Source organism: Grammomys surdaster, unplaced genomic scaffold (assembly GCF_004785775.1).
Source record: "Grammomys surdaster isolate TR1022 unplaced genomic scaffold, NIH_TR_1.0 125979, whole genome shotgun sequence".
In the NCBI taxonomy this organism is placed as follows: domain Eukaryota; kingdom Metazoa; phylum Chordata; class Mammalia; order Rodentia; family Muridae; genus Grammomys; species Grammomys surdaster.
The window spans coordinates 2763237-2786349 of NW_021620795.1; the positions used below are offsets into that span (position 1 = coordinate 2763237).

At 41.8% G+C, this 23113-nt stretch overlaps 1 protein-coding gene across 3 annotated transcripts in view; it reads left to right on the forward strand.

Annotated features, from left to right (window-relative positions):
• Erc2 (ELKS/RAB6-interacting/CAST family member 2) overlaps positions 1-23113 on the forward strand; it is an 822395-nt gene that overhangs the window by 21452 nt on the left and 777830 nt on the right. For 2 of the 3 annotated variants that reach the window (XM_028754073.1, XM_028754072.1), the window contains exon 2: positions 10850-11643. In XM_028754073.1, the coding sequence (XP_028609906.1) occupies positions 10990-11643 (654 nt within the window). In that variant the 5' untranslated portion in view covers positions 10850-10989. Of the gene's footprint in view, positions 1-10849; positions 11644-23113 lie in introns of those variants that run through there. The other variant, XM_028754074.1, reaches the window with a different exon arrangement.

Below are 23113 nucleotides of genomic sequence, written 5' to 3' on the forward strand. Positions count from 1 at the left end.
AAAGCTTATTAATGGCCTCCTTGAGGTCAGTAGTGGGAAGTAGACATGAGTGCGTTATTGATTACGAATGAAGCTAATCTTTATTTTCTCAAAAATTTATCTTAGAGAATAAAAAAAAACCCACCAGGGTGGATGAGAAACAAGGAGACAACAACCCAAAAAAGCCTGAGTGTCAGAGCAAGTGTCTTAAAATACCCCAGGGAACTTAAACACAGCTGGGCAGAGGGCGGAGGGTGTGACTGACTCATTAGAACAGGTAGGAATCATGAGGTGGTGTCGGATGTGGCAGCTGGGAGCCTCTGGCTTACTTCATTATCTGAGTCTGCACCTCTTGATCAAGCCTGACCTAATTCTTTGTGCCCAGCCTTAGGGGTGGTCTGGTCCCAGGAAACTGTGCCTTGTCTTTTATAAATCTGGTAGAAGAAACTCATTTCCAAATAATGCATTTGGCTTAGGTAGCTAATTAAAATTAATTTTATGAGGGAGATGTGTGGGCTGGAGTGGTAGCTCGTTTGATAAGGTGTTGGGGCTGTAAGCATGAGGGTCTGACTTTAATCCCCTAATCCATATGAAAAAGACAGGCTTGTGGTGGTGTCGTGGTTGCTTGCTTATAATCCCAGTGTTGGAGAGGCAAGGAGAGGTCATGCCTGAGGGCTCTCTAGTCCACCAGCTTCATCTATCAGGGAGCTCGGGCCAATGCAAAGAAGGTGTTTGGTCAGAGCAGTGAGATGGCTGGTAGTGACAGTGCTTGCATGAGCCTGATGAGCTGAGCTCAGTCCCTGGAACCCACAGGGAAAGAGAGAACCAACTCCCTGAAATTATTCTCTGACCTTCATAATGTGCTGTGGCATACTGCATCTACACATGAATGTATGAATGTGCACATGCACACATACACTATACATATGTATAGATATGCATATATGTGTATATGTATATACGTTTCAAAAATTAAAAAGACCAGGGATGGTGGTGCAGCACTTTGATCCCAGCAGAGGTGGGCAAATCTGTGAGTTCAAGGGCAGCCTGGTTTACAGAGTGAGTTCCAGGACAGCCAGGGCCACACAGAGAAACCCTGTCTCAAAAAAAAAAAAAACCACAAAAGAAAAGAAGAAGAAGAAGAAGAGGAGGAAGAGGAAGAAGAGGAAGAAGAGGAGAAGGGGAGGAGGAGGGGGAGGGGGAGGAAGAGGGAGAAAGAGGAGGATGAAGAAGAAGAGGAAGACAAGGGGGAGGAAGAGGGAGAGGGAGGAAGAAGATGAAGAAGAAGAAGAAGAAGAGGAGGAGGAGGAGGAGGAGGAAGAGGAGAAGGAGGAGGAGGAGGAGGAGGATGAGGATGAGGATGAGGATTAGAAGAAAGGTAGATGGCTTTACTGAGGATGATACCTGAGATTGTCCTCTGAGCTCCACATGAGTGCTGCACACATGAACATGCACATATATGTATATACAAATATTTATACTGTTTTTTTTTTAGGTATAAGAGATAGCTTATTGTATATTCAAGTATTTGTTTTCATGGCCTAGGAACACAGATTTCACAAATTCCATATTCAAAAAATGGTAACAGCGTCATAGAATTTCTATAGTGACAGAACAAAGAAAGCCATACAGTAGCTCATTTTCAGACACATCAGTAGGAATATGATGTGACACATCGAAGGGGGGACACTTCTGCTGTAGGCCTCAGATGCTATCTGATGATGTCCTCACATTTACGGTTGGTGGAAGCTAGTGATTTTCCAAGTTAAGATATCCCAAGAGATTTCACTTGATTGACACAAGGATGTTCTATCAGATAGAGAGGTGGGGAAAATGGCTATTAACAGCACTTGGAGATATCCTAAGTTATATTGTATTAGACTGCGGCCCTTCAGTGATCCAACCTCTGTCATTACTGAACTTCTAATCAAAATAATCTACACTCATTGAATTTCTAATCAAGTACTCAGTCTTGTAGAAGGGAAAGTGCAGTTTCCTCTCAGGAAGTTTTGTCACATTTTGATAGAGTTCAGTGCCTTGAATACCTGGGAACTCTTCAGTCATGGCAGAGAAGAGATAATAAGAACTTACACAAGAATGTCAGACTTGACTTTTTCACATTTCCATATCCAGCTTCAGAAGACCCATTTGCCTCTAAATCTTCCAGAAGTGGAACTGTCCTTGGTTTTAGCTCTTCTGTTGTGAGAAGAGGGAGTGACTGCTGTGTGTATTGTCATTTATTGCATAGCAACATTTTAAAAGCAAGAAGCAAATGTGTGGTCATGAAGACATTACTCTGTTCCAGTCCAGTGGCCTCTGAATTGCCTGTTTGACTAGGTTCCTATGGAGTGGCTCGAACAGAACACCTTTGTTTAGTGTGACTTTGGCGGCACAAACAGGGTTTTCCTCAGCTGCTTGACATGGACTGTGGAGGATGACTTGTGTTCTTCCTCACACTGGAGCTTCACTGCTGAGGCTTGACAATAAATAGGGAATTATTCTTTTTCTTGGAGCTTTTGAGGCCAGAAACTTCAGTCATTTTTCAATTTTTTATGCTAGTTTATATTTACCTGACAAAATACTGGGTTTCACTATGAAATTTTCATACTTTGACCATATTTAGTAATATTTTTTTTTTCAGATGGCATCATATGTAGCCCAGGCTGGTCTCTAACTGTCTGTATAGTGGAGGCTGGCCACAAATTGCTGATTCTTCTGCTTCTACCTTTTAAGTGCTGTGATTGCAAATGTGGGCAACTGTGCATGGTTCTAGCCAATTCTTTTCCTGTTTACCTTTCCCCATTAGAGGTCAATTTTGTAGTACCCAGATCTTATAACCATCATCCTTTCAAAGCCTGTTGGATCTGAGCTCAAGAGAATTGCTTAAAAAAGTCCATTCTAGCAAGTAAATTTCTTTTTTTCTTTTTTTCTTTTTTTTTTTTTGGTTTTTCGAGACAGGGTTTCTCTGTGTAGTCCTGGCTGTCCTGGAACTCACTCTGTAGACCAGGCTGGCCTTGAACTCAGAAATCCACCTGCCTCTGCCTCCCAAGTGCTGGGATTAAAGGCGTGCACCACCACCGCCCAGCACAAGTAAATTTCTTACAGACATGTTATATCTTACCTCAACCCCTTCCACCCCACCATTCAACATCAGGAAATAATCTGATTTTAAAAAACATTTCTTGTTTGAGGAAATCAAAATGTTTTAAGGAAACTATTCAGATATCTTGAAGGGGAAAGGGTTCACTTGCCAAATAATCTTATTATTTATATAATAAATAGATATCATGCACTCAATGTTGGAATCATCACCAGGCTACTCTAGTGTTCTAACATCTCTGAGACCTCTTGGTATAAAACCAAATTCGTGTCAGCTATACTAATCCAGACATTTGCTAAACTGCTCAGGAAGTACTGGATGAGAACCGGTAGGATGGGGTAACATTAACCTTAAGGTGTATTTTTTGAATATGCAATGTTGAAGTCTTAGTTGATTCAGGGATTTTTGGTTGCCTCAAGAAGAGATGGTAGCTTCAAGGAATGCAGACAGTAAAGAGCATAGTCTGTGGAGGGAAATAGCCAAGAAAAAGATAGGAGCATAAATCGTTTTGTCTTGTGTTTCTTCTAGAATGTGATCCTCGGGAGATAACCACCAGTGTTTCATCAATCAAAATATTAGTCAGCCAGAACTTTTTCAATCAAAATATTGTGAAATGTTTTCCATCACAATATTATTACATTTTCATCCAACAAATAACCCGTGTCATATCTTTAGTTAAATAAATGATTAGATAACCATTCAATAAGGCATTGAGTGGCTCAGGTCCTGCTGAGTAACAAAGCCTTCCAAAGTCTAGGGAGGAGCTTTAAACAATAGCTCACTATTTTCCACAGCTCTGCAGCTTGGCTGATGGTCCTGATATTGGCTGTAGCGTTAGAATGTCACTCATGCATCTGATACTGGCTGGCAGATCAAGGTGGCTTATTTCATTGGTCTGTCTTAGTGCCAGCTGCTGGCTGGGATGCTTTGCTCCTTCGTGTCAGCACTGTTTCTGTGTGACGTCTCATCTCCAGAAGTTTTCTGTAGGGTTCTGTTTCTGGTAGGACAGCTCAGACTTCTTCATTGGGACCAAAATGTCTGACCAAACACTTTGAGAAAACACCTTTAAGGGAGGAATTCTTTATTTTGGCTCATGGTTTGGGGGAGGATAAGATGCAGAAGCTTACGTCATGGTGCCAGGAGACAGAAGAAAGGGGTAGGGCAAGATTCAGTCTTTGAATGACATACCCTTACAACTGACCTCCTCCAATAAGACTCTGTCATCCACAGCTCTTTACCTTGGAAGAGGTCATTTGAGTTTGAATCCGTCAGTGGGTAAACCATTCATTAGGTCAGAATCTTCATGAGGTATTTGCCTCTGGAAAGACATCCAGAGGTGTGTGCCACTAATCTAAGCATTTCTTACCCCAATTAAACTGAAAGTCATGGTAACCTAATCCATCTTTTGGGTTCTTATGGCATTCATTAATAATCAAGTCTTATAAAGCATTTTCTGGCATTCAAACATAATGGGAAAAGGAGATGAAGTCAGGAATAACACATCAAGGAAAAAGAAGGTTATGGGCCACTATGAATAATTTTATGCTGATTCATCTAAAATTATATCCACACACTCATGCAGACACTCAAGGAGAAAGCATCATTTTATTTAAAAACATCGATATGATTGCATGCTTTTGCTTAATTCTTTAATACTTGAATGTCTATAGTAATCGATTAGTTATTTTAACAACAAAGTAATCACTTAGGTCTATGACAAATGTTAAAAGATCAGAAAAAAGACTTGAGTGTGGTGTTGAACACCCTTAATCCCAGTGTTCAGGAGGCAGAGGCAGGTGTGTTTCTGTGAGTTCCAGGCTAGCACAGCCTGTATAGTTCTAAGGCCAGCCAGAGGTAGTGAGAGCCCATCTAGAAGACAATTTGGAAAAAAAAACATGTTATGGTCTCAGACTCTAATTCTTTAAAAACTGAGCTATAAAGATTTTTCATATCCTCGATGATTAATGGGAAATCAATTTATAAAGAAATATTTATTATCATACTTACGTGTTTCTGTGTGTACCATGGCACATGTGCACAGGTCACATCTTATGGAGTGACTTTTCCCTTTCAAGCTTTACATGGTTTCATGGGTTGGACTTGGGTTATTCAACATGCATGTTGGCCAGCAAGCACTCAGGTTGTCCTGCAGACATTTTTTAATATGCATCTTGCTGGCCCGGCTGAAAAATCATTGGTAGTCACAAAGGCAATAAAAGATGTATACATGCAGCCCTGGGATATGCCACAAGTGTGTGCTTATTTGGCAATGTGATGGAAGACGAACATTTGAAGTAAAAAGGCAAGAGTAAGCTCAAAGGCAGCAGAAATGTTATTAGGAATCAAGAGATATAGGTGAAAGCAGTAAAATACGGTGCAGCAGCCAAATAAAAAGCTGTGCTCCTTTGAAATCATAGTGTTGGCTGGAGAAACAGGAAAACACACACACTAAAAACGGGATAGGGCTATAAATTGAAGGTTTGTTTTTTTAATTAAGGAGGAGGTATGCATGTCTATATGGATTAGATTGTGCTTGAAGAAGAAAAAATAACAGTGACACAAAATAGTTAACAGATGAAATATGCTGGTAAGCTTGGGAAAAAGTGAGATTATCAACGGCCAAGTTAGTTTCATGGGTCTATGCTACCAAACACTTCATAATAGGACTGGCTTTGTATGCTGTTAACTGTTTTGGAATATAGTAAAAATGAAAGTTTCTGTTTTATGATACTGCATTAAATCTAATACGAACCTTGGATAACCTTGCCCCAAGGAACTGGGAGCCAGTGTTGGAATACTTTCCTTTGTAAGTGAGGAGGCATAATCATTACTTCATACATGTATGACTGTGGTGTATGTATGTAGTTATGTGTGGGCGCACAGACCAGTATGTACATAGACGAGATGTCAGGTGTCCTGCTCTGTCGCTCTCTACCTTACTTCTTTGAGACAATGTCTCCCCCTGAACCCGCCGCTGGGTTGGTGGCCAGCAAGCTGCAGAGATCCTCTTGTATTCACTGGGGTTACTGGTGCTCGCAGACATGCCTGGAGTTTTACATGGGTGCCTGGTGTTTGAACTCAGCAAGTGTTCTGACCTGCAAACTCATCTACCCAGTTTCTGGATGCGTGATTTTTAAATGAGAGAGTGTTTCTTCATGTTACATGTTATTTATGTCGTATGTATGTTTCCAAAAGGAACACAGTTATTTGTTTTTAATTGTCTTCTGTAAGGCTCCAAAGCCTTGGCTGGCCAGCCAGCCTTGCAGACTCACTGAGGTTAAATCTGAACTGGTGTACGTTTTGTGTTATTTGTGAGGAGCCCTCAAACCTAGCTAGAGAAGTGAGATGGTTTTGTCTCTAGATGTAGGAGGAGAAGACAGAGGCAGACAAGTTCCACTGAGTCCTTTATAGGGAGGTGCAGCTCTAAGGTGGGCTAGCCAGGACCCCAATCCCTAGGTCCTAAGTGTAGTAAAAACATAAAAGTAATTTAACTGTGGAAGTTATAGGCAGAAACCCCAGAAAATTCTTATTATAAAAGTATGTCTTTATTATGAAAAACATTCAGATCTTGCAGGTAAGAAAGGGAAAAACATGAATGCCTTTTAGAATGGCAATTCTGGTGTCAGTTCTCTAGTCTCCCTGTTAGCATGTGCATATATCTATGATTCCCAGAAGTGTAAGGAGGAAATCCCACCTGCACTTGCACGCTCACATGTGCACACACTCACACCCACGTTCGCATGTATGCACACGTGTGCACATGCACATGCACATGCACATTGGTTTGTACTCTTGCACATTGGTTTTGCTCTTGTCCACTCCCAATATGTAACATCTTTCTGTCTCATTAAATATTCATGCTGTTCCAGTGTCTTGTCTGCGTCATTAAGCATTTATATAACAGAATTAAATCATTCTTATTGGTATATTGATACTCCCTTTTTACAAGAGATTATTCATACAAAAATCTGAGCCATAGCATGGTTTTAATATACTTATGTACATAAAATGTATGTGTACTTACATATATTATATAACACAAAGGAATTATGCTCTAATTCTTTTAAAGACTGTCCTCTTACAGAATGGGAAACATTCACAGAAAACATTTCTCCACATATATGTGAAGGTGCCTTAGGTTGTAAGGAGTCATACAGAAATTAACCAAAAGGAAATATATGGGCAAAGGCACCAGGCATGCCCTGCTCCCACAAGGCTGTAAAACAGCCAACCACACAACTTGTATGACATTCTAAGAAGTACTAATGGAGTGTGGTCACCACGCAGCCCTCTCCACTGACTGGGTTGCTCACGCATCTGTGGGCAGCTGCTGAAGAGGCAGCTCCACTCAGCGGGGCAGGGCTTGCTTTCATGGCTTGGGGTTGGTGGGCTGCGGGCAGGGACAACTTGGCTATGTTTCGCGTTTCTCATTTTTTTTTCTTGTCTAGGTCTGGCAAAGGAAATGAGTGAGAGAGGAAAACTCACAGGAGCCATCCCCGAGGCTCTGCTTCACTCACGGTTAATTTCATTTCCTCAGTCAAAGCAAGTCACAGGGCTGAACCTGGAGTGAGGTTAGGAGAGCACTGTGAAGGACACAGATAAATGAAGATGTATGTGCTAGCAAGAGGGCTCAGCGGGCAGAGGGACTTGCTGCCATTCTCAGTTCTCCCTGGGGACTGACATGGTGGAAAGAGAGAACCAACTCCCAGAAAGTTGGCTTCTGACCTTCACACACATGCATACACATATAATACATAAATAAATACTTGAAGAAAGGAAGGAAGGAAGGAAGGAAGGAAGGAAGGAAGGAAGGAAGGAAGGGAGAGGTCAAGACTTGGGGCCATCAATGCTGTCAGTCTATCTGTCATATGTAGCTAAAGTGACCTAGGGCGAGATAGAGCTTCAGTGAAAGCTAGATTCAGAGTATCAGATGATGTCTCCTTGCTCGGCTTCACATACTCCCAGTACAGCTCTGTTTTCCTAGGCTCTATCTTCACTCCCACAGAGGCACCTTCCACCCAGTAGTTCTCAGATATCCATCTTTTATTTTTCCTCTTTTTTATTAGCATTTATTAATTATACACAGTGGGCTTTATTTTGACATTTTCATATGTGTATTCGATATATCTTGGTTTTGTGTACCCCTCACTATTCTTTCCTGTCCATCTTATACTCATGGTGAGCCCCTTCTTCTTCCAACTGGTCCTCTTCCTACTGTGTGCACTCACAGTGTGTGTGTATATGTATATGTGTGTGTGTGTGTGTATGTGTGTGTGTGTGCTGAGACATATCTGTAGAGATGAGAGGACAACTATCTTGAGACTTAGTTCTCTCTTCCTCTCCTATGGACTCTGGAGATTGAACTCAAGTCTCAGGTTTGCAGGGCAAGCCCTTTTACCCACTTAGCCACTAAGTGATCTCACCATCTTCCATGTTTTCTTTCTAATGAACCATTGAGTTTACTAAGGGTTGCTTCCACGAGCATGGGTAAGGGGGTGCTTATAGGAGCATGCATACCTTACTGTAAGTAGCTACATCACCGATAAAAAAAATACTTTCCTGATTAACCATAAACTATGTATTGTGTTTCAGGGAGGGATGGGACCTCATTAGGCCCTCTCCAACTCCATTATAGAATGTGCACAGGCTCAGTCTTGTACAGATTTGGCAGGTGATCTCAGTCACTGTGAGTTCAGGAGTACTTGGAAGTCAGTGTTGTGTGCTACCCCCTCTTGTCTTCTGAGCTCTCCATTTATGTCTGCCTCTTCTTCTGTAATGCCCCCAGAGCCTTGAAGGGCATGATGCTGATGCCCACTTCTGAGGCTGGGCATTCAGCCATCACTTTCAGAGTTCCATCTTGAAAACAAATAACTGTGGCTGAAGATGATCTCCTTTTTTATATTTGTTCCACCTAAAGTCATGGGATGGAGTCTTTTTGGACCAGTGAGAGTCACATACCATTCTTCGAACTACTTATAATGTCTGGAATGAATAGAGTAAAATGACTGGACAGACTTAGGTTATATTCTCACCTTAATCCCATCCAGAATGAAGTAGTGGGAGTCAACCTCATCTAATCCTGTGAACTGCAAGTATGCATTCAGAAAAAGATTAAAGAAAATAGAGTCTGCATTTCTAGAAAGAATATATAGCGATGGGAAGAGAGACAAACGATAGGCAGATGAAAACCAAAGGTGCTTTTGGCATGTGTCAGTGCTTTTAATGTTTTAATCTCACTGAGACACCAAACAAAACCAATCTATTCATTTATTTTTTTTTTTTTACAAAAGCTCTTTACTGACTATTCTGTCAGGTAGCAATAAGGTATTTTATAGATTGCATCTTGATTAGGAGTATAATCAGTTAGATTGTGTTTATTTTAGCTATTGAAGAATAAAAGCTCATGACAGGTTTTAATATTTGCCTAAGGCACTATCTGTTCTGTATTAGAATGGAGATCTCAGCCTCAGTCTGCCCCTCTCCAGACTCTCTCCTCCTATAGCCAAGCTGCAGGGAAGGAAAGCACACTGAAGCTCTGCTGAGAGCATGAGGCCTCGAGGCACCCATTAAGACCACTGGAATCCCAGTATTGAAGTAATCATTGCGACTCTAGGACCCAAGCTGGACAGAAAATGTCCTGTTGTACTTGGCTCAACATGATAGGGGGCCTCTCTTACTCATCTTTAGGAGTTAGGGGACCAGGGGCTCTAATCTACTGTACTGTTCCCCTGTGTCATTTCTGTATGTGTGGGAAGAGGTTCAGATGAAGATTACGGTCAACTAATATGGAAAAGAACTCTCCAATGACTGGCTGTGAAAACATATGGCAGGGGAAGAGACAGGAAAGACTGTTGTTTTCCCTGGTAATAGCTTTGAGAATCTGGCTATACCTATAGTTGTTGTGCTGGTTGAAACACATCTTGATTCTAGCTCTGAGATGGCCAGTGGGCTGCAAATATTGTGTCAATGCCTGCTGAACGATGGGAAGCTATCTAGAGGGTTGTGTTGGGTGCAGTGGAAAGGAGGTCTGTGGAAGATACTGATTTCTAAAGGGCACAGGAGGAGAAGGAACAGCACACACGGCAGATAGAAGACGTTCAATGAAGCAGCGGTTTCTCAGGGTCCTTGTTAAGCATTTGTATTTGAGGCCTATGTCCCTAAAGATGGGTTATTTTATTTTATTTTATTTTTATTCTCTAGACGGTGAAATTTTGGATTTCCTAACCCTACTTAGTACATGTCAAGAGGGAGAACTTCATTTTCCTAAGGAAAAAAGAATTTTATTTTGTCTTTGATAACTTTTGACTTTGGGGGCAGGGTGGGAAGATTTATTTTAAATGTTTACTTGTAGTAATAAATACTTTAGTATTATTCCAAATATATGGATACCACTTCATCTATGTCTGTCTATCTATCTATCTATCTATTTATCTATCTATCTATCTATCTATCTATCATCTGTCTATCATCTATCATCTGTCTGCCTGTCTGTCTATCACCTATCATCTATCTATTTATCCTCTATAGTCTATCTATCTGTCTGTCTATCATCCATCATTTATCATTTTGGCATTCACTTATCATTATTCATTTCTATATACCTTTCATTCTATCTATCTATCTAGATGGTGTTTTCAATGCTGGGACCTTGTGTTTTCTAGGAAGGCATTTTACTACTTCTATTAATATATATTTAAGATGTGAAGCAATCATACTTAGAATTCTAAGGAAGTTTGTTTTTAATTAATTATCCCTTTTATCATTTTACAGATCTCTGAGTGGAGTCATTTCCTGGTACAGACTATACCAAGAATGTGGTGAAAACTCTAGTCAGTGAAGGAAACATTGGCTTAAGTCCTCACCTTGCCTAGCATTTCTTCTCTTCAGTAGCACCACATCACAGAAGAAAAATGTACGGGAGCGCAAGAACAATCAGCAATCTGGAAGGCAGCCCTTCCAGATCACCGCGTTTGCCAAGGTCTCCTCGTTTGGGCCACCGAAGAACAAGCAGTGGAGGAGGGGGAGGGACAGGCAAGACTCTGTCTATGGAGAATATCCAGTCCCTTAATGCGGCCTATGCTACATCTGGACCCATGTACTTAAGTGACCATGAAGGAGTAGCATCAACAACTTACCCAAAGGGCACGATGACTCTGGGCAGGGCCACAAATCGTGCTGTGTATGGAGGCCGGGTCACAGCCATGGGGAGTAGTCCCAATATTGCTTCTGCTGGACTTTCCCACACGGATGTCCTTTCATATACAGATCAACATGGAGGGCTGAGCGGCTCATCTCACCACCACCACCAGGTGCCCTCCATGTTGAGGCAGGTAAGAGACAGCACAATGTTGGATCTTCAAGCCCAGCTCAAAGAACTGCAGAGAGAGAATGACCTCCTACGCAAGGAGCTTGACATTAAGGACAGCAAACTGGGGTCATCCATGAATAGCATCAAGACTTTCTGGAGTCCCGAGCTTAAGAAGGAGAGAGTCTTGAGGAAAGAGGAGGCAGCTCGCATGTCTGTCCTTAAGGAGCAGATGAGGGTTTCTCATGAAGAAAACCAGGTAGGTTCTAACCTGTCCCAGTGTTCTCAGGCTTTGCAGGTGGCTCCAGATTTACTGTATGTACCAAGGAGGTTGGCACCACCAAGAAGGTTAAAGCTTAATGTTTTGCTTGGATGCCACAGCAGAACTCAGGAAGTACTATGCCTTATTGATTGGTTTCCATGTTCCGGTAGCCTTTCCACCTAGTTGCAGACTTGGGGAGGAGAGCCATCCTCATTGCCAACTTTTGTATGTGGTTAATTTTGTTCTCTTTTTCAGCATTTGCAACAGCAGTTCAGATGTTCCTCCCTCAGCATAGAAGACGAAAATGCTAAACTCTGCGAGAGTAAACACTTCACATTAAAACTTGAGTGGTGAATTTTTATTGTCTGTTTATTTTTTCCTGCTGTTGAACCAGCTTTATTTCTTAGAGCACGTAGTTCTTTAAGTAGCAAACTCAACAGTGTGAATCAGGATGGAGATGAACGGGTTTCAGATCATGCAAGGGAAACCTAGCTCATTGTAACTTGGTCCTTAGTCTTAGTCTTTATCCATTCAGTATTTATCTACTGCGTGCAAAGTGCCTTCTTCATCTTTGACCCATCTTCTATATTATAGAAAACCTAGTGAGATTAGCTTCTCAGAGTCTTCCTGAATATGGCTGTTCCCCTTCTTACAGCCCCCCTGTTCCCTTCTTAATCCTCACTGTCTCCAGAAGGCAGCACACATACATCCTTGACTGAGCCTACAGCACCTTCTACTGGAAGCCCTGGGCCAGTCTGGTCTTGTACCACCTCCTTCCACATCTGAGCTACCTGCTCCATCCTTGCTCTCTGTGCATATAGCTGAGGTTTCCCTTGCCACGTTCGTTCCTCCTCTTCCTCCCCACTGTTAGCTTCCCCAACGGTCATTTCCCTCTCAGCCTAGCCAGTGCCTACTTTCCATGTCCTCAATGATCTGAGGCCCGACTTACACAGTATTGTTTCACAAGTGCTCTCAAGTCAGATGTACCTATGCTTAAATCTCAGTTTCTTCTGGAGAAGAGAGAGAGAGAGAGAGAGAGAGAGAGAGAGAGAGAGAGAGAGAGAGCGCTAAGGGGATGCAGAGGCTGCTGTGCCATTTGGCTCATGAACTCCCAGGAAACATTTCCCTCTCTATTAGAAATCTGAGGTAATCGCAGCCTGACTGAACAAATGACTCTGGGACAGCTAATCTTTCTGTCAGTCTGTGTTACACTCTACCTTTTGGTGGGGGTCAGCCTCTGACCCTCTCATCGGATTCTCTGAGTATAAGTGCTTTGGAGCTAAACACCTGTGGTTGCAGTCATGACAAAGATCTGTTCTCATTGGCTTTCTTCGAGTTACGAGCCATCGCCTTATCTCTATCTGGCAGAGTCCGTGCCGCTTTTCAGATGTGGAGAATGGGATTGTTTTCATTTGGAACTGAAAGCTCTTTACCCTTAAATCAAATTAGCATTCCCCACCACTGTTTCTGCTGTGTTCTGATTTGCCTGCTCGTGAACTCCTCATGAACTCCTCATGAACTTGTTCCTTTAACATTCTCTCTGCTCTGTCTTGTTTGTCTCCTCTCTGTAGATTTCTTTTTAAGTAGTAAGAGCAGTTTAGCAATGATGAAAGCAGTGCTAGAAAGCTTGAGGGGTGGCCTTTGCTCTGTCAGCTCTCGATGACTTTCATCCTCTGCTTCTGTCACTGAATTTCTGTTCCAGCGCCAATCCACATTTATGCATGTAAATTTATTTATCTGTAAATTACAGTATGCCACAGTTTCACTGTGTTACGTGTCTTCTTTGGTAGTCACAAAAATATATGGATGAGACAAAGTAAAATAAATACAATGAGGTAAATTTTAATGACATTCTTTTGTTTGTTATAAAAAGCATTTAAAAACTCCTGATCTGTGCTATTCCAAGGTAAAGAATAAAACATATCTTTTTTTTTAAAAAAGTGGAAATCCTTTTATTCCCTCTTAGAAGTATATTTACAGGCATATGTATCCCTCTTGCCCAGGGTATGGTAGGCTCTTCTGGAGTGACAGTAGACCTCAAATCTCAGTGGCTTAACATCTAGGTCCTCCCTCTCTGCTCCCTTTCTTCCTTTCTTTCCAGCATCTTGCTTTGTATCCTTGGCTAGCCTAGAATTCACCATGTTGACCAGATGCATCGGACTGGCTTTGAACTCAGAGATCCACCTGCCTGATTCCTGAGTTCTGGGATTAAAGGTGTATGCCACCACACCTGGCCACTGATTTTTATTTCTTATTCCCTAAAGTATGAAGCAAGTCTAGTGATCTTTTCTGTGTAGTGGCACAGGACCCAGGGTTTCTGCATCTGGTGCCTGGCTTTGAGAATTGCTATTCAGGGCAAGAGATTCCTGAAGATGACACATTGACTCCTTAATTCTCCGGACTAGAGTTGACACAGCTGAAGGAAGTGGAAGGAGGGGGCTGTCATCTTTTCCTCTAAGAGAGATAAAACATAGGCATGGGTTAGTAACTGCATCTGTAGGTTTTTAGGTTTGTCATAAAAGTGGGGCTGGTCGGGCATGGTGGCAAATGCCTCAATTCCTAGCACGTGGGAGGTGGAGGCAGGAAGCTCAAGAGTTAAAAGTTGCCATTGGCCATGGAGTAAGTTCAAGGCCAGCTTCGGTTACAGATGTCAAAGAAACCAAAAGGGGCAAACAAACAAATAACTGAGAAATGTAAGCATAGAGGAAATAAACATTGGGGAACAATCTGTTGCTGTTACCATTTTACTGCTGCCATAACCAGTAGCCATCTCTTGGGGGTGGATAATGGGCCGTGTGTTATATATATCCATAATCATCATTTGGTCACTTGAGTCAGTCTTCTGAGGCCAGGACTCGAGGTTTTCTTACCTTACAGAGAAATGTGAATGTAGAGAGAATGGAGGACTTCCCAAGATTTACTAAGTTGGAAAATGGCAGAGCTGGCCTTTGGTTTGGTCAGGCTCTTAACTTTGTGGTTGCTACCCACCCATGGGAACAACTGAGCTGAGGAGACGTTAGTATAACACAGTGGCTCCCAACCTTCCTAATGCTCCAACCCTTTAAGTTCCTCATGGCGTGGTGACTTCCAACCCTAAAATTATTCTCATTGCTACTCCATAACTGTCATTTTGCTACTGTTACGAATTGTCATGTAAATAGTTTTGGAGATAGAAGTTTGCCGAAGGGGTCACAACCCACAGATTGAGAACTGCTGGTCATGTTTGATGACATAATGACAAGTTCCAATGGAATGATTGAGAATTTGGTTTAATTTTCTTAATTAGGAATCTATTTTCCCTAGAAGTGGTTTTGATGGCTCTAATTTCTCATTAACTGAGGAGAAAGGTTTATTTTGATTCATATTTTGAGAAGTTTCAGTCACAGATTGAGTGGAGCTGTTGACTTGGGCCTCTGATGGGCACGGTGGATGACAGTGGTGTAGTGTGTGAACAAACTGCTCAGCCGGGTTTCACAATTCCCTTCAAAGACCTGGCTTCAAGCCCCTGAAGACCTCTAACACGGCCCTATCATCTCCCAGTAGCATCACCTTTGGGACAAAGCCCTTAACATTTGGGGAAGCATTTACTTAAATGATATCAACACTACTTATTCTAACTTAACTCTACCTACTTTTATAGGTAAAGGAAAAATATAACACCTTTTTCAATACAAAAGAAAGGAACATGAAACTCTTAAGAGTTTTTTTTTTTAAAAAAAAAAAAACACTGGACTGTAGTTTTTAAAGCACAACTAGAAGCTGCAGGTGCAAATATCATTCTTTCAGGGATGGTAGAACCTAAAACAATTTGAACTATACTACATGAAGAAAAATGGGAGGCAGACCCATTATGGAAGGGAGGTGAAGAAACTCATGTTCTCTTCTCTGTGACATTCCTAGTTTTATAACATTGCCTCCAACCAGCACAGACATGTACCCTCAGGTGCAGTTTATAGAGGAGATTGATTTTGATGTCTTCTTGGTTCTTTCCATGGGAGCTGACTCCATCTCTGGATTTAAGGAGATCCATACTCCCTCTGCACATTAGAGAAAGTTCAGGGGCCAGTGGGATAGGTGGCCTCAGATTTCTTAGGTGCAATGTATTGTTGATCAGGTTCCTGGATACATATGGGTAAATACATTTGTTGCTGCTGAAAGTTGTAGTCCTGAGGTTTGGGGTCATGTGTGTAGCCCAGAGTGCATGTGTGCAGGGCTAGCTTAACGTGTGTAAGCCAGAGTGAATGTGGGCAAGGGTAGCTTAATAGGTGTATCTAAAATCAAGAATGTGTAGGTACAAGGCTTTATATATAAAAGCCAGAGTGCCTGTATTCTGGGATATCTATTTTTTGGGTTGGATGAATCCACAGCTCATGTTCTCAACATCACAGTAGGAGAGTGTTTTGGGGAAAGAGTAAGTCTAAAATATTGATGATGAGAGACTGGGGAGGCGGTTCAGTGGTTAAGAGTATTGGCTGCTCTTGCAGAGGATCTGGGTTTGGTTCCCAAGCAACCACATGGTTCACACTGTCTTTAGCTCCAGTTCCAGGGGACCTGACACCCTCTTCTGGCCTCCATGGGCACCAGGCATTCACATGATGCACATACATACATTCAGGTGAAACACTTATAAATATAAAAATAAAATCTTCAAAAATATTGTTAATGAATGTTCTGTTGTTACTCAGGACAGCCTGTTTGTCTCTTATGGCCTGTCTTTTGTGTTAGATGTTGACAGGGGTGGGGTAGAGGGTTTTTCAGGGGTTGGTGGGGGTGGTGGGGTGTATGGGTTAGATGGTATTATAAGGAAACCAAGTGACTCAATTTCTCAAAAAAGAATTAATAGGCTTTTCTATTCCCTTTCTCCCTCCCTCTCTTCCTTCCTCCCTCTCTCCCTCCCTCCCTCCCTCCCTCCCTCCTTCCCTCCCTCCCTCCTTCCCTCCCTCCTTTCCTCCCTCCCTTCCTTCCTTCCTTTGAGACAAAGTCTTGCGATGTAGCCCTAACTGGCCTGAGACTTGGCATTTAGACCAGATTGGCTTTAAACTTGCAACGTTCTTCGTGCTTCTGCCTTCTGAGTGTTCAGAATTATAGGTGTGCACTCCAACATCTAGCTAGTTTATCCAGTCTTTGTATCTTCACTCCATTTACCAGTATAGTGGTGATCAAAGGGAGAATATATGGTAGAGAATGTGTTTTCAGAAACTTTGTGAGAGGCTAAGTGATGTTCTACACACTTTTTGTCCCAGTGACTAGAGTGGCTGAGGTAGAAGAATAGCTTGAATCTGGGTTCAAGGCCAGCTTGGGCAATAGAGCAAGAAGCTGTCTTGAACCACTTAGAAGTAGAAATTTTATAAGGATTTAGATCTTGCAATGTTGTGCACAGATGTTACTGGCTTTTCATATTCCTGGAAATTTTGTACAACTATTAACTTTGTACTTTAATGACCTCTTTTCCAAATTAGACAAATAGAAAGCAATTTTTAGACATTCCCTAGGTTGTGTGTAGCTAGCCAAGGCTCTGCATGAATATAAATAACACCACACACTAGGAGACTGTACTAGATTTAATATTTACTCATCTTGAGAAGAAGTGGGACAAGGTCATTGGGAACTGTAACCCAAGAAGTGTAAGTAAACCTGTCTGGGGAATGGTACAGCTTTTAAGCAATGGTTATATGATCATTTCTATTTCTGACTTAACACTACAGAAAAGAGAATACTCTAAATTAATATTAATAAGTACTTTTGATCCAAATTCAACATATCACTTATTAATTCTTATTTGGAGCCCAGAACTAGAAAAGCTGAGAGAAAGTAACATTTCTGTTAGTTTTCTTTTCTTTGTTTCTCTCTCTCTCTCTCTCTCTCTCTCTCTCTCTCTCTCTCTCTCTTTTCTTCTTTGAAGTAAGGTCGTATATATCCCAGGCTAGCCCAGCAATCACCATGTAAGTAGGGATGACCATGAACCTCTCTTACCTTCTGAGTGCTTGGGTTACAAGAATGCACTACGACAGACAGTTTTATGGAGTGCTGGGGAATAAATCCATGGCTTTGTGCATGGTAACTAAGCACTCTACAAGCTATATGCTCTAGCCCTCCTCCTCCTCCTCCTCCTCCTCATCATCATCATCATTGTTGTTGTTGTTGTTTGTTTTATTTGTGGTACTACGGGTCCCTTTTTAACAGGAGTCATTTGACCCTGTTCTGAAATCCTCATTTGATTGTGAGTATCCAGATTTGATGAGCTTCACCAGCTGGGAGTCAGTGATAGAGATACAATTTATCCTGATGAGAAAGCAGCAAGGCAGCCTCCTTGGGACAGTCTGATAACAGTGAAACTCAGTTGTCATCACTTTGTACAGTGAAGGCTTGGCTCAGCACTGCGGGGTCTCCTCGGGTTTATGGATGGGCTGAGATGTTGCTGAGGCTTAGATATGCTTTATCTCCTAAGTGGTAAAGTGCCGGAAGCTTGGTTCATAATGTAACTGTGTTGGAAGGTGGTGGCACCTCTAACAGGTAAGTGGATCATGGGGCTTTCAGCCTCATGCATGGATTAATGTCTTTCTCAAGGACTGAGTTAGGTCTCTAGGGACTGGATTTGGTCTCACGGGAGTGATTGGGTCTGTAGTGGTTGGATTGCTGTAGTTACTGTGTGAGCAGACTGTTTACAACAAGACTACCTCAGTCTTTTAATCTTTTCTGCTTGTGCTCCTTCATGACTCTGGCACATGCTCTTGCCATGTCATGCCAGCTGCAATGGGACACTGTCTAGGAGCCAAGAAGTCGCTATCACCACCCTTTTTGGTCTTGAGAACTGCAGACTAAATAAACCTAGTTTTCTTTACATTATACTCAGTCTCTGGTGTTTTGTTGTAGAAACAGAAAATATACTAAATGAGATACATTCATCACTCCAATCGATTTGTCTTATTCCTGTACCTTCATCAGGCCTCCCTTCTTTCTATGGGTAGAAATTTGCATCTGTGCAGACAGTCCATGGACACTTAAAGTGTGGCCAGAAGAATATTGTTTTCCAAAGAGGATTTTCCGGTCAAATAAATTTTAGACACACATACTAGAAATATTGTCATAGAAATTTATGATGTTTATGTTCTAGGTTGAATTTTGTCTCCCTCTTTAATGTAGGTTGGATTCCTAACTCCTGTGTGACCTCATTTGGAGAAAAGACCTTGTTATAGATAATCAGCATAAAATGGAGTCTTTAGCATGGGCCTCAGTCCATCTTGACTGTTGTCTTTATCAGAAGGTAAATTTGCACACAGATCCAGACATGCACAGAGAGAAGATGTGGACATACATACTGAGAGGGTGACCTTGTAGTCAAGCAAAGGAAAGAGTCTTGGAACATGTCTTTCCTGGAAGCCCTTAGAAGGAAGCAGCCAGACTAATACCTCTGTCTCAGCCTCCAGACTTGAGAGAGGATGAAAATGTGTGTTGAATTTGTGGTACTTTTTTAGGATAGTCCCAACCAAGGAATGGCATATATCATAATGTGTAATGCTCTGGGTCTTGAAATTAAATAGTACTTTAAAAAATTTTAACCTAGCAGTTTCTCAGTCTTCCTTAACCAGAAACTTTATATCTTAAAACTAAATGCCTTAGGAAACTGCTATTGCTGCAGTGCCCCAAAAGGCCACCATCATTACAGCTGTCACCAGCAACACAATTCTTCATTCCTAGTCATGAGCACTGATGTGATGCCTGGGACTGGGTCTGTCATCTTCCAATCATGGAAAAAAGACCAAGGAAAGCACTGAGAAATAGGCCTACTATGTGGCCCGCCTCTAGATTTCTCGTGACTCAAGAAAAAGTAAAGCCCTGACTGTGCAACTCACTGTTGACTGGGCATTCTATTCAACAACATGCTGCCTCTCTGTGTAAGGCTTTTTACTTTATTTCCATTTGAGGCATATATGTTTGTGTGTGTGTTTTTCCCAAAGTTACACAGGCACATGGGTTTAGCACTGGATAATATAGTTTAACACTCCATACAGCACAGAATGCTAGAACTTAGAAAGGCAACATTTTTTTATTCTCCTCTATCTTAAAGCTACTTAATTTCTTTCTCCCTCCTCCCCTCAGTTTTCTGGAAAGCTGGAGGATCTTTTATCCAATCTTAGGTGATGATCTGCTTAGACAGAAATGCAGTTTTAATGTCTTCTGTGGATAGGTGAGAATTTCTCTGGCTCACAAGATCGATGAGATGGCGCGGTGCCAGAGCGGGTCTTTTTGTTGGAAGGTAAGAGAGTGATTTGAAGAGAGCTATACCTCTTCGTCACAGATGTCAGCTGTTTTCTGCTTCAGTAATCTCTAGCTGTCAGCCCTAGAGTCAGGCATGTGTACCACATGAGTAGACTCACTGACTTTTATTCTCAGGTTTTATTTGGAAAGATTTGGTTCATATAAGGGCAAGAATATTTGTATGGTGGACCTTGGCAGGAATCTAAATGATTCCTGACTGTCTTCTTCTCTCTGCATTATGTTAGTTGGGATTTCAATAGTGCAAGTGCAAACAAAGAAAATATATTGGACTGCTTCAATGTGTAGATTCTTTCAGTCCCACTATGTCAAAGGTTTTTATTGAAACCATATAGAGAGAGGAGAAGGTAGGATAGAGGGTTGGGAATAGTGATCATTCTCAAAACATTCATTGTCTAATAACACTTCTCATGGAAACATGTCTACACTGACAGGGAAAAGCAACAGGGTGCTTTTGTTGGCCACCACAGATGGGGTGGGCTCTCCTATGGCCTGGGTTCAAGTTCTATAATTAGTTGCAGGTGGAGCTCTTGTGATTTTTTTTTTTTTTGGGTCTGTTGGCATCTGTGTGCAAATTCCCACCACTACCAGGTGGACTCAATAACTAGTTTGGCTTTGCAGAAATATAGAAAATTATAAATCTCTCTCTCACACACCCCCAGATAAATCTGCTTTAAAGGTCAGGCTTTGAAAGCTGTGGAGAACGTTTTCTAAAGTTTGGGAAGTGGGGTTTTTGGCAGAGTGTAGACTTTCAGCCAAGAGCTGGGGCAGCCTGACAAACAGAATTCTGGCATGGGCCATTTCTTCTCTTTGTCTCTGTGAAGCTAGCATTTGGCTGCATCTAGGAAGAGACCTGTGGCTGTTTTGTCATTTACTAGGGAAGAAAGAAACAAAGGCCAAAGCAGCACTTCCTGTTTCATTCTCCTTGGCTGGCTGGGAAGTACCTACTTGCTTGGCAATAGTCATTGATCAAGTTAACTTGGTGTGACTGGGGGTAAGTTTTGTTCCCCGGAAGACATTCAGAAATGTCTGAAAACAGTGTTGGCTGGTACACATTGGAGGAAGGGTGGTATCATCCATGAGGAAGGAAGGAAGGAAGGAAGGAAGGAAGGAAGGAAGGAAGGAAGGAAGGAAGGAGAGACATGATTGAGGAAGGGACAGTATGGGGTGTGTGGCAGAGGAGGCAGGGCAAGCAAGAGACACCACATGCATTCTTGTCAAGTAAAAAATTAGAGAGTGGCTAAGGAGGAGCATGGTTGCTTTGGAAACTTATCATGAAGGATGGGAGAAGCAACTCCAGGACTATCAATCTATAGGCTGCAGGCAATGAGAGGCCATCTCTCGAGACAGTTGTTCAGGACCCCCCCCCCACCTTTCCCGTAAATCAACAAGAGTGGTCACAGCTTCCTCATGGGTTAATTTCTGTCTGACCTTGATTAGGCTTTTTCTTTTTGGAGGTTTCACATCCGGTGCACCAGATTTTTTTCTTGGCTCTTTCTGATTTCTTCTTCTTTAAGCACTTTTTTCCCTTATAAGAACCTCTGTTCTTGTCAAGAATTCAGACCATTTACTCAGTTTATTGTTGTTTCATGTTTAGGGAAGAATGTTACTGAAAGTAGCAGAAATCCATTCAAATGGAAGGAAAGTAGTAAGTCTGGGTGCTCCTGGGAAGGAAGGATGGACAAGGAATCCAGGTGCCCCGAGGGATGGGATGGGGTTACTTTGAAGATGACCAGCAATACAAGGTCTTCCTTTCCCTTTGTCCTTCCTGGATATTGCTTCCTGTTTCCCCTTGTGAGAAAGTGTCAGCTTGAAGCTTGTGTTATTGTCTATACAGGTGTTCCACAAGGACTGCTCTGTTGCCATTTCAAGCTCAGAGCTTGTGTCCAAAGTGTATTTTGTATGTTTTCAGAGCCATAGAGCCCACCTTACCTGGGCAACCATCTCTGGGAAATGTATAAAATGGGTAGATTTTCTAAGAGCACAAATATGGGTAAGATGTTGTGGGGGATGATGGCCATTACTTAGAAACATTTTTTGTGTCACATGTAATTGGAAGCTTTTCTATTTCAGTTATTAGAAAGATCCAGATCAAGTAAGGCTGTGGTGGTTTGGATATTTAGTAACTATTGCCACTGTCTTGGGCAGCGATTTCAACAGCGCCTTTAGCTTCCTGGTCCCTCTTGACCCTCACACATAGTTTATCAATCTCTTCCTGTATGCCCACTGGAGAAATTGCAGAAGTTTCTTTTGAGTGATATTAGAATCAATTCCGCCATCATGTTTCAGCAGGATGGTTCTTTACCTAATATGAATAGTCAGTCTTTGTGGGAAATCTAAAAACAATGGAAAATTGTGTCTCGTTGTGGATGGGTTTTTGGTGCTAGATAGGATCTAGAAACTTTTAGAAGTAGGTATGTTAAAATTTACTGTTTCTATTTTAAGGTTGTAACAGCTTGAGTTCTAAAAACTATCTCAAGATAATGTTCCTGAGTGCATATTATCTGAATAAGAATGTTAAAATTCACTGATGTGTTCTTCGGAAGAACTTTTGAGAGAAAGTCACATGGGGCTAGTTTTCCCTCCAAGAACCCTGACACCAGTTGCAGTGAGAATGTGTCTGTGGTGGAGAGCTAGACGTGAGGGCCAGATTTAGAAACCTCCCACTTTTAGAAAGACAGAAAATACCAAATAAAAATGTAAAATTCTATGCTTTTTGCCATTGGGAAGTCACACACTTTTTGAGGGGCCAATGACAACATGATTTTCCCCTAGGGGAAAAAATGTGTGTAATATGAACTATGTATATTTCACTTTCTTATTTCTAAACTTCAAGAGCATCTAGCAATGTCTACGTCAAGGATGTGTGTGTGTGTGTGTGTGTGTGTGTGTGTGTGTGTCTGTGGTCAGGAACCTTAGGAAGGACTTTGGTGAGTATTTATGTGAGGTGGAACCATGTTGAGGGACTATATACATTCACTAAAGCCATTCATGTACAGTGTCCTGGAGGAGGAGAGCTTTAGTGCATTTTCAAGAGTAAGTTACTAGAAAGGATTTAAATAATATTGAGTGCCATAGTGAAACATATTAAATATTCTTACTAAGGACATTTATTTCATTATGTTTATATTCTGGGCTCAGAAATTTCCAGTTTACCTCAGACAGTTTTGCTTGTTTCTTCCCTCCCTCC